Source organism: Nerophis ophidion, linkage group LG22 (genome assembly GCF_033978795.1).
Source record: "Nerophis ophidion isolate RoL-2023_Sa linkage group LG22, RoL_Noph_v1.0, whole genome shotgun sequence".
NCBI classification, from domain to species: Eukaryota; Metazoa; Chordata; class Actinopteri; order Syngnathiformes; family Syngnathidae; genus Nerophis; species Nerophis ophidion.
In genome coordinates, this window is record NC_084632.1 from 11,559,344 (window position 1) to 11,575,162 (window position 15,819).

The 15,819-nt window shown below is 37.6% G+C and overlaps 2 protein-coding genes and 1 long non-coding RNA gene across 3 annotated transcripts in view; 1 reads left to right on the forward strand and 2 right to left on the reverse strand.

Moving 5' to 3' along the window:
• Positions 1-6,813, forward strand: part of LOC133540570 (uncharacterized) — a 31,962-nt gene extending 25,149 nt beyond the window's left edge. The window contains exon 7 of the long non-coding RNA XR_009803666.1: positions 4,564-6,813. This is a non-coding gene — a long non-coding RNA (uncharacterized LOC133540570). The remainder of the gene's footprint in view (positions 1-4,563) is intronic.
• Positions 1-15,819, reverse strand: part of LOC133540574 (arf-GAP with coiled-coil, ANK repeat and PH domain-containing protein 2-like) — a 1,007,806-nt gene that overhangs the window by 688,908 nt on the left and 303,079 nt on the right. The window lies entirely within an intron of this gene.
• LOC133540569 (5-hydroxytryptamine receptor 3C-like) overlaps positions 1-15,819 on the reverse strand; it is a 33,861-nt gene that overhangs the window by 4,833 nt on the left and 13,209 nt on the right. Inside the window, exons 7-9 of the mRNA XM_061883277.1 lie at positions 7,429-7,598; positions 4,864-5,030; positions 4,587-4,797 (exon numbers count right to left, since the gene is read on the reverse strand). Coding sequence (XP_061739261.1) covers positions 4,587-4,797; positions 4,864-5,030; positions 7,429-7,598 — 548 coding nt within the window. The remainder of the gene's footprint in view (positions 1-4,586; positions 4,798-4,863; positions 5,031-7,428; positions 7,599-15,819) is intronic.

The following is a 15,819-nucleotide window of genomic DNA, read 5'->3' on the forward strand; positions in this document are numbered from 1 at the left end:
TTATTTATTATTGATTAGCCTCAGAATAACAATGTTACTTAAAAATGCACACATTTAGTTGTATTCAGTGTTAAAAAATATTATATGACTCTCACAGAAATACATTTTATAATATTTGGCTTTTATGGCTCTCTCAGCCAAAAAGGTTCCCGACCCCTGCATTAAACCATGGGTGTCAAACTCTGGCCTGCGGGCCAAATTTGGCCCGCCGTGTAATTTAATTTGGCCCTTGAGGCAATATCAAATTAACATTAGAGTTGGCCCGCCGCTGTAACACCGCATTCACCGCTAATACTTTTACTTGCCAACCCTCCTGATTTTTCCGGAAGACTCCCAAAGTACAGTGCCCCTCCCAAATTTCATCCCGGACTACAATATTGGGGGTGGGCCTTTGGCGTTTTCTACAACCTGTCGCCACATCCGCTTTTCCGCCTTACAAACAGCGTGCAGGCGCAGTCACATAATATATGCGGCTTATACACACACACACACAAGTGAATGCAACGCATACTTGGTCAACAGCCATGCAGGTCACACTGAGGGTGGCCGTATAAACAACTTTAACACTGTTACAAGTATGCGCCACACTGTGAACCCACAACAAACAAGAATGACACATTTCGGGAGGACATCCGTCCGTAACACAACAGAACAAATACCCATAACCCCTTGCAGCACTAACTCTTCCGGGACGCTACAATATACACCCCCCGCTATCACCAAACCCCGTCCATCTCAACCCCGCCACCAAAAAGAGGCATTCCATATTTATTGAAATATTATTTGATATGCCATTGATATTTTTTAATTATTATTATTATTTGAAACTAGATTTTGCATGTCACAATAAAGTTATATACTGTAAGCTTTGCTTGTTCAAGATTCAATGCAAAACTTGTTTGGGTCCCTATTAAAAGGTTAGTTTGTTCAACCTCGGCCCGCGGCTTTGTTCGGTTTTAAATTTTGGCCCACTCTGTGTTTGAGTTTGACACCCCTGCTTTAAACGATGTGACAGGCTTTTTTTGTGAGGGGATGGTCCACATACAATAATGTGGAGGGCCACATTTAATGATGTGGCGGTCTCCTTCAATAAGGTAGTAATACACATCAAAATGAGGTGGCGGACCACATAAAAGACTGTCGGACCACAGAAATTGATGTGGTAGGCCAGGGGTCGGCAACCCGCGGCTCCAGATCAGTTTGATGTGGCTCAGCTGCATACTTGCCGGCCCCACGATTTTTCCGGATTTCAGTGTCTCCCCCGAAAATCTCACGGGGTAAACCTTCTCCGAATTTCACCCGGACAACACTATTGAGGGCGTGCCGTAATCGCGATACGTTTGACGTATCGTTTCATATTAAGGTGCGGGCCGCATGTCTGAAACCCCTGGTTTATACATAGCACAAAGCAAAAAAAAACACCTGTTATTTCATTATAAATATTAAGAGTTTTGTGGCTCCCATTGTTTTCTTTATTTTGTGAAACGGGTCAAAATGGCTCTTTGAGGGGTAAAGGTAGGCCAATTAAATGACGTGGCGGTCCACTTCAATAAGGTGGTTGTGGGGGGAGGTGCGGCCAGCGCTGCCTGCAGGAGCAAAGGTCACCGCCTCTGTCCATGGTGCTTAGGACAGAGCACCATCAGACGGGGGCGTGGCAGTGCTGACGGCGAGACACAGCTGGCAGGTGATTAGATTTCACAGGTAGTATGTGTTGATCTAATCATCATTGCCTTTAACAGTAAGCGGCCGGGAGCAGGAGGGGAGAGAGGATACGGACGTGGCTGAAAAGTCGCGTCCTGCTGGAAAGACGATTTTGTGAAAATATGTGATCATTAAAATCTTGTTCAACGTGGCACACTTTGCTCCTGTGAAGTGTATGTCAGTGGTACCGCTAGGAAGCGACCTCTACAGAAGTAAACCACATAAAATGAGGTGGCGGACCACATAAAAGACTGTGTCGGACCACAGAAATTGATTTGGTAGGACAATTAAATGACGTGGCGGTCCACTTCAATAAGGTGGTTGTGGGGGGAGGTGTGGCTAGCGCTGCCTGCAGGAACAAAGGTCACCGCCTCTGTCCATAGTGCTTAGGACAGAGCACCATCAGACGGGGGCGTGGCAGTGCGGACGGCGAGACACAGCTGAATTGTATCCCTTGTGCACTGCAACTTTTTCTGTGCAAATAAGACACGTCGTGGTGCACCTGTGCTAAACAAAGAAATATTGCATCTCCCCCTTTTCCTGGAATTGTTTTTGCTCATCACTAACCTTTCTCTCCACTGCAGGCTTTGAAAAAGACATATTTGTATTTAGTCGACGCACGGAGAATAATGTTATTTCGGCAATGTGTGTCATTCCGCTTTTCCTCCCTACAACAACACGGCGGTCGGCGGAAAGTACGGGGATAGCGAGCGCAAAAAAGTGACGGCTCCCGGAGTGTTATCCGGCGTCATAGGGAAATATATGTATTGTTCATCGTGTGAGGCAATGCAAATTAAACAATAAAAAAAACAAATAACGGCTTGAATTGGTCCAGGTTATCGGGGACTGTTATTACCGACGGACAGGTGTCGCGGTGTGACTGCAGCCAGGCACTTAAGAGAACCCTCGTCTCCATGGCAACGTTTGTCGCTTTCACTCATTTGCCGCTTATCCACTCATGCAGGGGTAGGCAACCCAGAAAGTTGAAAGAGCCATTTTGGACCCAAATAACACAATGCTGTCAAGCGCCATTCATATAAAACTCGCGGGCCGCACTAACATTAAACTTTCATATTAAGGCGGGGGCCACAAAATAGCGTCTCGCTGGCCGCGTATCTGAGACCCCTGATTAAAAGGCTAGAGCAGGGGTCGGGAACCTGTGGCTCTTTTGATGACTGCATCTGGCTCTCGGATATATCTGAGCTGACACTGCTTAACACGATAAGTATTGAATAATTCCACTTGTAATCAAAGTGTTAAAAATAACGTTCAAAATATAAAACATGCTCATGCATTTGAATCCATCCATCCTTTTTTCTACCGCACTTGTTCAAGAAGTTGCATTTAGGGTCAGAAGTGATTTATTTATTATTGGTTGGTTTAGGGCTTGCCCTCCTGGGGGTTCTTCAGACCACCAAGCACCGACATGAGAGCCTGTTTCAGGGTTACAATATTTTTGTATTTTTCAATAAGTCTCTCAGTTGCTTTCCAGCAATTGTCTTTTTCTCTTTCGTTCTCCGCCCGCACTCTGGCTCCAGCCCAACCCCGTCCCTCCTCCTGGCTGCTGCTTATAACAGATCGAAAGGTGATTTGATAACAAGGCCCAGGTGGGCCTTCTACGCACCTGTCTGTCAGGTTCAAACACTCATGACATCTATTAAACAAGACAAAAGGCAAAGAATCAAACAGAGACAGAATTAAATTTGGACTCAGATCTGAGGAGAGACATGGCCACTGTACTGTCTGTACAGTTCTGCACCACGCACTGCCCCAAGATCGTACTCCTCCTTCTTTATTTGCGCAACCCCCTTCCCACAGCTGCTTCCTCAGGGAAGTGGGTCGTAAACCGCGTTGCCTTCGATTCCCGAACAGTTCAAAAAGAGTTCTATAAAATCGCTCAAAGAGAGTCCCATAAAATAGTTCAAAGAGAGTTCTTCTGGAAGTTGGGCAGAACCTGCCATCTGTCCGCTTTGTAGTCCGAGTGGAGTTTTACGAGCATTCTTCTCGGAAAGTTTCAGCCTTTTGTCTTCTTGTCCGGAACACAATGTTATACAAAGTTTTTTGTGATAATTTAGAAACAATGATTCTAACAGTTGATTGGCAACACTAAATTGGCCCTAGTGTGTGAATGTGAGTGTGAATGTTGTCTGTCTATCTGTGTTGGCCCTGCGATGAGGTGGCGACTTGTCCAGGGTGTACCCCGCCTTCCGCCCGATTGTAGCTGAGATAGGCGCCAGCGCCCCCCGCGACCCCGAAAGGGAATAAGCGGTAGAAAATGGATGGATGGATGGATGGATTCTAACACTTTCCCTGATTTAGAAGCCGGTTTCTGGCACACCCCGCTTCGCTGCTGGCCCGCAGGCCACGCCTCCTCCACAGTTTGCTTCAGATTAACAGTATTATTACAAAGAATAAGAGACTCATTATACTCTACTTTAAAAATGCACGCGTTTAGTTGTGTTCAGCGTTTAAAAAAATATTATATGGCTCTTACGGAAATACATCTTAAAATATTTGGATTCTTGGCTCTCTCAGCCAAAAAAGTTCCGGACTCCTGGGCTAGAGTATACAAATTAGTTTTAAGATGGGACTTAAATGCTTCTACTGAGGTAGCATCTCGAACTGTTACCGGTAGGGCATTCCCTAGTACTGGAGCCCGAATAGAAAACCCTCTATAGCCCGCAAACTTTTTTTGGAAAACAACAAAAAAGTTGGAGTTCTTTGAAAGCAGATATCTTGCCTGGACATATGGTACAAGATAGGATGGAGCTAGACTGTGTAGTATTTTATACCTAAGTAGTAAAACCTTAAAGTCACATCTTAAGTAGTAATATAATCAAACTTTCTTGTTCTTGTCAAAAGTCTAGGATGAGTCGGAGACGTACTTATGAGAGGTATGGTGTTCCCCGTGATGGGCAACAGGTCGTTCATGATGAGCAGAAAGACGGTGTAGCCCAGGATGAGGGTCATCTTGAAGGAGGAGCGGTCCACACTCTGAGGAGGCAACAGGAAGCTGAAGAGGTCGACGGTGATGAGGAAGCAGCTGGGGATCAACAGGTTGACCACGTAGAGCGTGGACCTGCGTCGCAATCGGATCTACGGGGACAACGGGGAACGATGAGCCCAAATTCTGCAAGTACAGACGCTCCAGATGAAACATACGTGAAATGCAAGCTCGTCGAGGAGGTAACCTTCAATGTCATGTTGGTGATTGATCTTTTCACTGGTGATGTTCAGCAGCTCCCACTCCCCCAAAGTGGTCATCACATGCTTGGAGACCTTAGTGATCTTTTCATCAGTCGACGAAGGAAACACCTTCAATGCTGCTCCTGGTAACCAGAGAGACAGAGTTTGAAAGCAAGGGACAACCCTTGTCAAAGCGCTATTAACTTCTCGTTAGGCTTTTGGAGCATGATTCTCAAACTGTGGTACCGCTATTGGTACGTCAAAGAATGACTTGATTAATGTTGTATTACCGTATTTCCTTGAATTGCCGCAGGGCATATAGTATGCGCCTGCCTTGAATTACTGCCGGGTCAAACTCGCTTCCCAAAATAATTAGCGCATGCTTAGTATTACCGCCTGGTCAAACTCGTGACACTTCCCCAGTCATCATTTTCAAAATGGAGGAGGCTGATTTCAATACCGGTAATTTGAAATCGCATAAAGGGAAGAAAATAAAGAGCTATTCAGTAGGATTTAAGGTCCAAGCTTACATCACACTCAAATTTTTACTGCATACCTTTGGTAAGTGCCGGAGTGAGAAGAGGTTTTAAAATGATTAGCGCATGCTTACTTTTACCGCATGCCTTTGGTAAGCGCAGGAGTGAGAAGAGGTTTTAAATTAATTAGCGCCCCGGCGGCAATTCAAGGAAATACGGTATATAGCGTCTTAATCCAGTGTAATAAAGAGTTGCCAAAATTGGAAAAAAAAACAAAACACTAAACTTTTACACATAAAATAGAAGCTAATTTTGTCAAATGCCTTCTCCAGGTCTGCTACAAAAAATGAATCCTCTTTTATTTAACATATTATAATTTTCTATAATTTCTAGTAACTGCCTAATATTGTTTCCTGAATTTCTTCCTTGTAGGAAACCTGATTGATCTTGGTGAATGATATTTGACGAAACAGACTTAAGTTCTGTAGCCAAACATTTTGCCAAGATCTTAGCACCGTAACACTGAAGTGTTATTGCATCTTGCCAACCTTGAGACCTCGGAATTCAGGGCCGGGGGGCGGGGTTAAGGGGGGAGGAGTATATTTATAGCGAGAATTCACTGAAATTCAAGTTTATTTACCGGTATTTTTTTTTGTTTTTCGGACAATAATGTGCAATAATGTCATATGTATGTATGTATATATGCATATATATGGATATATACATGCGTGTGGATATATATACATATATATGTATCATCTTTTCTATCTTTTTTTACTATTTATATTACCAAATTATTGTTGTAGCACCTTAGGGCAGTGGTTCTCAAATGGGGGTACGCGTACCCCTAGGGGTACTTGAAGGTATGCTAGGGGGTACGTGGGATTTTTTAAAAATATTCTAAAAATAGCAACAATTCAAAAATCCTTTATAAATATATTTATTGAATAATACTTCAACAAAATATGATTATAAGTTCATAAACTGTGAAAAGAAATGCAACAATGCAATATTCAGTGTTTACAGCTCGATTTTTGTGGACATGTTCCATAAATATTGATGTTAAAGATTTCTTTTTTTATGAAGAAATGTTTAGAATTAAGTTCATGAATCCAGATGGATCTCTATTACAATCTCCAAAGAGGGCACTTTAAGTTGATGATTTCTTCTATGTATTGAAATCTTTATTTATAATTGAATCACTTGTTTATTTTCCAATAAGTTTTTAGTTATTTTTATATCTTTTTTTCCAAATAGTTCACGAAAGGCCACTACAAATGAGCAATATTTTGCACTGTTATACAATTTAATAAATCAGAAACTGATGACATAGTGCTGTATTTTACTTCTTTATCTCTTTTTTTCAACCAAAAATGCTTTGCTCTGATTAGGGGGTACTTGAATTAAAAAAAAATTCACAGGGGGTACATCACTGAAAAAAGGTTGAGAACCACTGCCTTAGGGGACAATGAAACTCTATTCTGTTCCATTTATATAAATATATATATATATATATATATATATATATATATATATATATACATATAGTTTAGATAAACTGGGTCTTTATACTGACCATTTATTTCCTGTTTCAATAACAAATAAATAAGACCTTCTGTTTCAGTGTTAAACAAAAAAACAACTGTTTTATATAAGTAATTAAAACTAGAAAGCACTAAACAGAATTCAAATGCTGCAGACGTCAGCACATGCAGTAAGCAAACTTGTCCAAAAGATGGCGCCATAGCACAGACAACCTTTTTGATGTCTGTTTAAAACTGTTAAATTGAAAACGTTTTGGCAGTAAGCGATGACAAATCCACGAATTAGCCCACACCGTTTTATAAGCCGCAGGTTGGAAAGCGTAGGGAAAAAGTAGCGGCTTATAGTTCGGAATTTTTGGTACTTGTTCAATAAAACTTTTTCCTTGTTTTTAATGACTATTTGGGCCTGCTACGCTACTGTATTGTAATGTTGGTCATTATGACGGTACTCGGAGAGCTTTTCTGAGGTGGTACTTGGTGAAAAAAAGCTTGAGAGCTGCTGTGTTTCGATTAGAATTTACCGGGTATGATGACGGAGCTGAAGGTGAGAGTGCAGTCCTGCACGTCAAAGGGGAAGGTGTAGATGTCGAGGTGACACGAGCTGACAACTCTGGCCGGTTTGGCGTCTCGTATGCTTCCGTCGCTGTGCAGATTCACGTAAGGGACGAATGGAGCTTTGTCTTCGTACACACTGCAACACACAGGTTGAGTGATTGAGAATTGTATTAGTAGATTGCACAGTACAGTACATATTCCGTACAATTGACCACTAAATGGTAGCACCCGAATAAGTTTTTCAACTTGTTTAAGTCGGGGTCCACTTTTATCAATTCATGGTGAACAGGTAATACAGGTGACTTACACCTTTAGTACACTGCAATAACTGAAATCTAAGTATTATTAAATATCTCAAATAAGGGTGATATTTGCTTATTTTCTGTCTGATAAGATCATTCTTCTCAATAAGCAGATTTTATGTTACAGTGTTTTACTTGTTTTAAGGGTTTTGGTCCTAAATGTGTCACGCTTGGGTCGCATGGTGATGCATGGATTTTGTTTTCCCAGGGATGCAAAGGAGACTCCGGACGAAAACGTAAAGGTCGGATGATTTAATAAATAATACACTGTACTAAACAGACGGAAACAAAGGAAGGAACAGCGCGCCGAATGCACGGGAAGCTACGGCTAACACTTACCACAGAGTCTGGAACCAGGAACTTAAAAGCGACGGTTGCTTACTGCAAACAAGGAACCCAGGATGAGCGATACAAAGGGCAGGCTGAAATGTAGTCTCTTGATTGGACAGAGGTGTGTCCCAAAAAACCGAGGCAGGTGAAATTCATACGTAACTATGGTAACAAAACAAACAAGGAAGTGCCACCAGGAACTAAAGAAGTCAAAAACTAACAGAACATAATACAAAAAGACTCAAAAATGTAAACATAACATGATCCAGGCAGCGGATCGTAACACTCAGTAAGATATTACAGATTGTTGTTGAGATTTTCTGACCTATATCAGGGGTCGGCAACCCAAAATGTTGAGAGAGCCATATTGGACCAAAAATACAAAACCAAATCTGTCCGGAGCCGCACAAAATTAAAAGCCATATTACATACAGACAGTGTGTAATGAGATATACATTGAATTAAGAGGACTTAAAGGAAACTAAATGAGCTCAAACATAGCTACAAATGAGGCATAATGATGCAATATGTACATGCACCAACCTTTTTGAAACCAAGAGCTACTTCTTGGGTACTGATTAATGCGAAGGGCTACCAGTTTGATACACACTTAAATAAATTGCCAGAAATACCCAATTTGCTCAATTTACCTTTAATAAATAAATCTATATGTATGTAAGAAAGTGGGTATTTCTGCCTGTCATTCCGTCGTACATTTTTCTTCCTTTTACGGAAGGTTTTTTGTAGAGAATAAATGATAAAAAAAACACTTAATTGAACGGTTTAAAAGAGGAGAAAACATGAAAAAAAGGAAAATTAAAATTTGAAACATAGTTTATCTTCAATTTTGACTCTTTAAAACTCAAAATTCAACCGAAAAAAATGAAGAGAAAAACTAGCTAATTTGAATAATTTTGAAAAAATTTAAAAAATAATTTATAAAACATCATTAGTAATTTTTCGTGATTAGGATTCATTTTTGAATTTTGATGACATGTTTTAAATTGGACCAAGCTATATTTCTAACAAAGACAAATCATTATTTCTTCTAGATTTTCCAGAACAAAATTTTAAAATAAATTCAAAAGACTTCGAAATAAAATTTAAATTTGATTCTACAGATTTTCTACATTTCCCAGAATATTTTTTTCTTAAAATGTAATCATAAAAAGTATAAAGAAATATTTCACAAATATTCTTCGTCGAAAAAACAGAAGCTAAAATGAAGAATTAAATTAAAATGTATTTATTATTCTTTACAATGATAAAAAAAAAATACTTGAACATTGTTTTAATTTGTCAGAAAGGAAGAGGAAGGAATTTAAAAGGTAAAAAGGTATATGTGTTTAAAAAGGTTTTATTTTTTTCTCTAAAATTGTCTTTCTGAAAGTTATAAGAAGCAAAGTAAAAAAAATACATTATTTTATTCAAACAAGTGAAGACCAAGTCTTTAAAATATTTTCTGGGATTTTCTAATTTTATTTGAGTTTTGTCTCTCTTAGAATTAAAAATGTCGAGCAAAGCGAGACCAGCTTGGTAGTAAATAAATACAATTTAAAAAATAGAGGCAGCTCACTGGTCAGTGCTGCTATTTAAGCAATTTTTAGAACAGGCCAGCGGGCGACTCATCTGGTCCTTACGGGCTACCTGGTACCCGCGGGCACCACGTTGGTGACCCCTGACATATAGCTAGCCTAAATAGCACGTTAGCATCGATTAGCTTGCAGTCATGCAGTGACCAAATATGTCTGATTAGCACTCCACACAAATCAATAACATCAACAAAACTCACCTTTGTGCATTCACGCACAACGTTAAAAGTTTGGTAGACAAAATGTGGCAGAAAAAGAAGTGTCATAAAACACGTCCTAGAAAGTCGGAGAAAGTCATACATGTAAACAAAACACGGTGAGTTCAAAGACCGCCAAAATTAGTAGGACAAAACGGCGCTCACCAAATACTCGAATCAGTGAAGCATGTTTAATACAAACAGTGTGCTTTATAACAATTAGGGAAATTTGTGTCATGTTTATCCTCCTACAGAAACCAAAATTAAAACAAAACATGTTTTTTCCCCCTCATCTTTTTCCATTTTTCATACATTTTTGAAAAAGCTCCAGAGCGCCACCAGGGCGGCGCTACGGCTTTAAAGTTAAAGTTGAAGTACCAATGATTGTCACACACATACTAGATGTGGCGAAATTATTCTCTGCATTTGACCCATCATCCTTGATCACCCCCTGGGAGGTGAGGGGAGCAGTGGGCAGCAGTGGTGCCGCGCCCGGGAATCTTTTATGGTGATTTAACCCCCAAATCCAACCCTTAATGCTGCATGCCAAGCAGGGAGGTGATGGGTCCCATTTTTATAGTCTTTGGTATGACTCGGCCGGGATTTGAACTCGCGACCTACTGATCTCAGGGCGGACACTCTAACCACTAGGCCACTGAGTAGGTATTAGAGACGCGGGTTGCTGACCCCCGACCTATATTAAGTAAAACATGTTTGAAAGTATTTTTGTCCAAATGTCCAAAAACACACAGCAAGTAAGGCGTGGAAGAAGAGGGAAAAAGGCGGCCAAAATGGTCAAAAGTCCCAATTGTGTCCAAAATACCTCCCGGGGTTGAATTGAATTGAATTATATTTATATAGCGCTTTTCTCAAGTGACTCAAAGCGCTTTACATAGTGACACCCAATATCTAAGTTACATTTAAACCTGTGTGGGTGGCACTGGGAGCAGGTGGGTAAAGTGTCTTGCCCAAGGACACAACGGCAGTAACTAGGATGGCACACGTGGGAATCGAACCTGCAACCCTCAAGTTGCTGGCACGGCCACTCTACCAACCGAGCTATACCGCCCACAAGTCCCACGAGTCCCGCCGCCGGCCGCACAAATCCCAGGATGCAAAAAATGTCCAAAAAGCACCCAGCAAAGTCCCACAGGAAGTGGGGGAGAAAAGCGAGAAAAGTTGTCAAAAGTCCCCAAAAATGTTTCAAAATACCTACCCAGGTTCGAGTCCCACAAGTCCCGGGATGCCCAAAATGTCCATAACACACCCAGCCGAGCCCCACGGGGTTGGCGGATAAAAGTTGAAAAAGTCGGCAAAAGTCCCAAAAATGTTCAAAATACCTACCCAGGTTCAAGTCCCACGTGGAGTGCCACAATTCCTAAGACCTGTGACTCGATCCCGGGTGTGATTTTTGAACATTTTACCGACTTTTGTCACTTTTCTCCCCGCCTGCCTGTGGGACTTTGCTGGGCACGTTTTGGGCATTTTGGTCATCCTGGCCGGTGGCGGCGGGACTTGTGAGACCCGAACCTGGGTAGGTATTATAATTTTTTGGGACTTTTGCCAACTTTTCCAACTTTTCTCATATTAAAACAGATGACAGCCAAATTGACTTTTGCTGTTTTATTTTCAAAGAAAAACAATAGAAAATAGGTACCCAAACAGTAGTACACTTGTTATTAGTGAGAATATACTTATTTTAAGGTATTTTTGGGTTCATTGAGGTTAGCTAATTTTACTTGTTTTGGAAAGTCTTGACAAGCCACATTTTCCTGTTTTATTGGCAGATAATTTTGCCTAGTTCAAATAAAATAATAAAATACCCCTATTTTTTTTCCCCTGTTTTTGATCACTGATTTTTTGCAGTGTAGGCCTGATCTACTAAAAGTTTGAACAAAACTAGGCTATCATATTTAACACATACGATTAATGAAAGTAATTAGTGCAAAGATGGGTGAGAAAAACGCTGACTGGTGTGCTCGCTGGAAAATGTCACTTCAAATGTAAACCGAGCCAGTACTTTTACATCAGTGTTTATTAACCATAGGGCCATTATTGGGCCACAAACGTCCCCAAGAGGGCCACCAAAAAATGTGTTACTCAGCCGTGGTCTCTACGGGCTGCAGCGCTACTCAGTTGTAATATTTTTTTCCACCACTTGTGGCAGTAATGACAATATCAAACAAACTGAAGAAGTCAGAAGCTAAAGTCATAGAATTTTGTTCAGCGCAAGAAGTATGACTATAGTTTATTTGCACATTAATCTGATTGAAAGTTTGGTTAAGAAACGTATTCATTACTAATATAGTTTATTTACTTTAGCACACCGTGATTCTATGTATTCTTTTGTCAGTTAATTGCGACTCCCTTCTAATGCAGTATATTTGGTTCGTACCTATTTTTGTAATCTGCCTGACCTAAGCCTCGATAACAATCTTTGTGATTAACACATGGTCTGGTATCATTTGACAAGGTTGTAAACTGTAAGTGGGTTAGTTATAATTATTATTGAAAACGATTAAAATCAAGACTGAGATTACTAATTCATAGTTAATTTTGGAGGCCCCTCTGTGGTGAAAAAGTTTGGCCCCAAAGTCAAAAAGGTTAAGAACCTCTGATTTAAATAAAACTGTGAGCAACTTATGAACACAACATTCAAGTTGTCAGGCTTTCCCCTGACAGTTTGTCTATGTTTTAGTTTTTTCCTCTGCATTTGTATGTTTCCTCTGTGTTTAGTATCTCATGTCTTTAGTTCCTGTCTAGTGCTCTTATTTTGTCAGCTTCCTGTCTTGTTCCCTGAGTGCTGTGTTCCTCCTCAGCTGCAGCTGATTGGCACCTGGCCACACCTGTTGCCAATCAGCCCGCTCCTATTTGTACTTGCTTTGTCTTGTGTCAGTTGCCGGATCATTGTATTGTCTTTGCCACATGTCACTCTTATCGTGCTACCTCTCGTGTCGTTTTGTTACAGCTACTAACTGTCGTGCTACATTTTGTCCTGGTCGTCGTAGCGGTAAGCTGTTTCTGTGAGCATTAGTTATTTTCAGTTTTTCTGTTTGCTATCCACTAGCTTCCATGCTAAAATTCCTTTTTGTTTTCTAGCTTCCAGTGCTAGCTCCCTTAGTTTGTTACTCCGCCCACGTGCGTGCTTTTTGTTCTTGTTTAGTTTTAATTAAATCATGTTTTCATATTCTATGCCTGCCTCCGTCTCTGCATCTTGGGGTTCATCAACAAATAACTCTGACACAAGTAGAACTTTTAAAACTGTTCATCTATGACAATCCGACAATAAAATGGCATTTGTGTCCAAATATTGGGGTCTTTTGTTTAAAGTTAATTTGACTTATGCATGGAAGTCATTTACTGCAATTATTATCGATTAATCTGTGATTACCATAGTGAATATAAAAATATGACATTAATTAAAGACAGGCATTTTAGTGCAACAACTACAAGAAAATTAAGTAATAAAATTAAGTGGTGATTCGGACTATACAAGCTAAATTGTACTAGAAATTACAGTAAAGGTAAAGTTCAGATGAAGACAGAAGATCCAGTTAGATTTTAGTATTTAGCGAATCAATTAAAGTCATCATTTGAAAAAGATTTTTTCTTTTCTCACCTTAGTGCAATCATTTAACAATAATTGTTTTAAATGTTTATTAAGATAACATGATGAGGCATCGACAATCGATACATTTTGAGTTTTAACCTGTAGTGTTTTGATTGGATTACTGTAACCTCCTGACTGTATTCCATGGAAGTCTGTTTCACCCAAACACAAATAATACCCCAATGGAATGTCATAATTATGAGATGAAAAGTTGAAATTATGTGATAAGAAAGTCGATATTATGATATCAAAAGTCATAAGTATGAGATAAAAGTCCAAGTTATGTGATAAGACAGTCGATATTATATAAAAAGGCATAATTATGAGATAGAAAGCCTAAATTATGTGAAAAGAAAGTCGATGTATTTATATAAAAAGTCATAATAATGAGAAAAAAAGTCGAAATTATGTAATAAGAAAGTCGATTTTATGATATAAAAATAATGACATAGAAAGTAAAAATTATGTAATAAGAAAGTCGACATATTGATGTAAAAAATTATAATTATGAGATAACAAGTAAATGTTCTGTGACACCAAAGTCATGACTGAGATAAGAAATGTAAATTATTAATTAAAAAGTAATAATTATGAAATAAATACATCAAAATTATGAGATAAAAGTCTTGAAATAAAAATTCGACATTTATAAATAAAAAGTCATAATTATGAAACAAAAAGTCGAAAGTGTGATAAGAAAATTGATATTATGAAGTCATAATTATGAGTTTAAAAACAAAACAAAATGATGTGGTACAAAAGTCAACATAATGAGATAAAAAGCCACAATTTTGTGATAAGAAAGTCGACATATTGTTATAAAAAGTCATAATTATGAGATAAAAAAAAGCCCAAATTATGTTATACGAAAGTCGACATATTGATATAAAAAGTCATAATTATGAGAATAAAAAAATTAGATTATGCATTATGAAAGTCAATATTATGATATAAAAAGTCATAATTATAAGATAAAAAGTCAAAAATAATGTGGTAAGAAAGTCAATATTATGATATAAAAAGTCATAATTCTGAGATAAAAAGACAAAATTATGTAAGAAGAAATAAAAATAAAGTGGATATAATGGTATAAAAAGTTATAATTATGAGATAAAAAATCTAAGTAATGTGATAAGAAAGTGGATATTATATAAAAAGTCATAATTACAAGATAAAAAAGCGAAAATTATGTGAAAAAAAGTCGACATATTGATATAAAAGTCATACTTATGTGAAAAAAAGCCGAAGTTGTGTAATCAGAAAGTTGATATTATGATATAAAAAATTATAATAATTAGAATAAAAAGTAAAAATTATGTAATAAGAAAGTCGAAATATTGATATAAAAAAATTATAATTCTGAGATAAGTAAAAATTATGTGATACGAAAGTCATGATTATGAGATAAGAAAATTGAAATTATTAAATAAAAAACAATAATTATGAAATAAATACATCGAAATTATGAGATTAAAGTCTTGAAATAAAAATTCGACATTAATAAATACAAAGTCATAATTATGAAATAAAAAAGTCGCAATTGTGATAAGAAAGTTGATATTATGATATAAAAAGTCATAATTATGAGATAAAAAAGCCAAAATGATGTTATACGAAAGTCAACATATTGATATAAGAAGTCATAATTATGAGATAAAAAGCCAAAAAAGTGATAAGAAAGTCGACATATTGATATAAAAAGTCATAATTATGAGATTAAAAAACCGGGGATTATGCAATAAGAAAGTCAATATTATGATATAAAAAGTCATAATTCTGAAATAAAAAGACAAAATTTTGCTATAAGAAAGTCGATACTAAGAAATAAAAAATTATGAGATAAAAAGTAAAAATTACGTAATAAGAAAGTCGACATATTGATATAAAAAAGTATAATTATGAGATAACAAGTAAATATATAATACGAAAGTCATAATTATGAGATAAAAACATTCAAATTATTAAATAAAAAGTAATAATTATGAAATAAATACATCAAAATTATGAGATAGAAGTCTTGAAAAAAAATTGACAATAATAAATAAAAAGTCCTTATGAAATAAAAAGTCGAAATTATGTGATAACAAAGTTATTATTATGATATAAAAAGTCATAATTATGAGACAAAAAATCTAAGTAATGTGATAAGAAAGTCGATATTATATAAAAAGTCATAATTACTAAATAAAAAAGCAAAAATGATGTGAAAAAAAAGTCGATATATTGATACAAAAGTCATACTTATGTGAAAAAAAGCCGAAATTATGTAATACAAAGTCGGTATTATGATATAAAAAATTGTAATAATGAGATAAAAAGTAAAAAT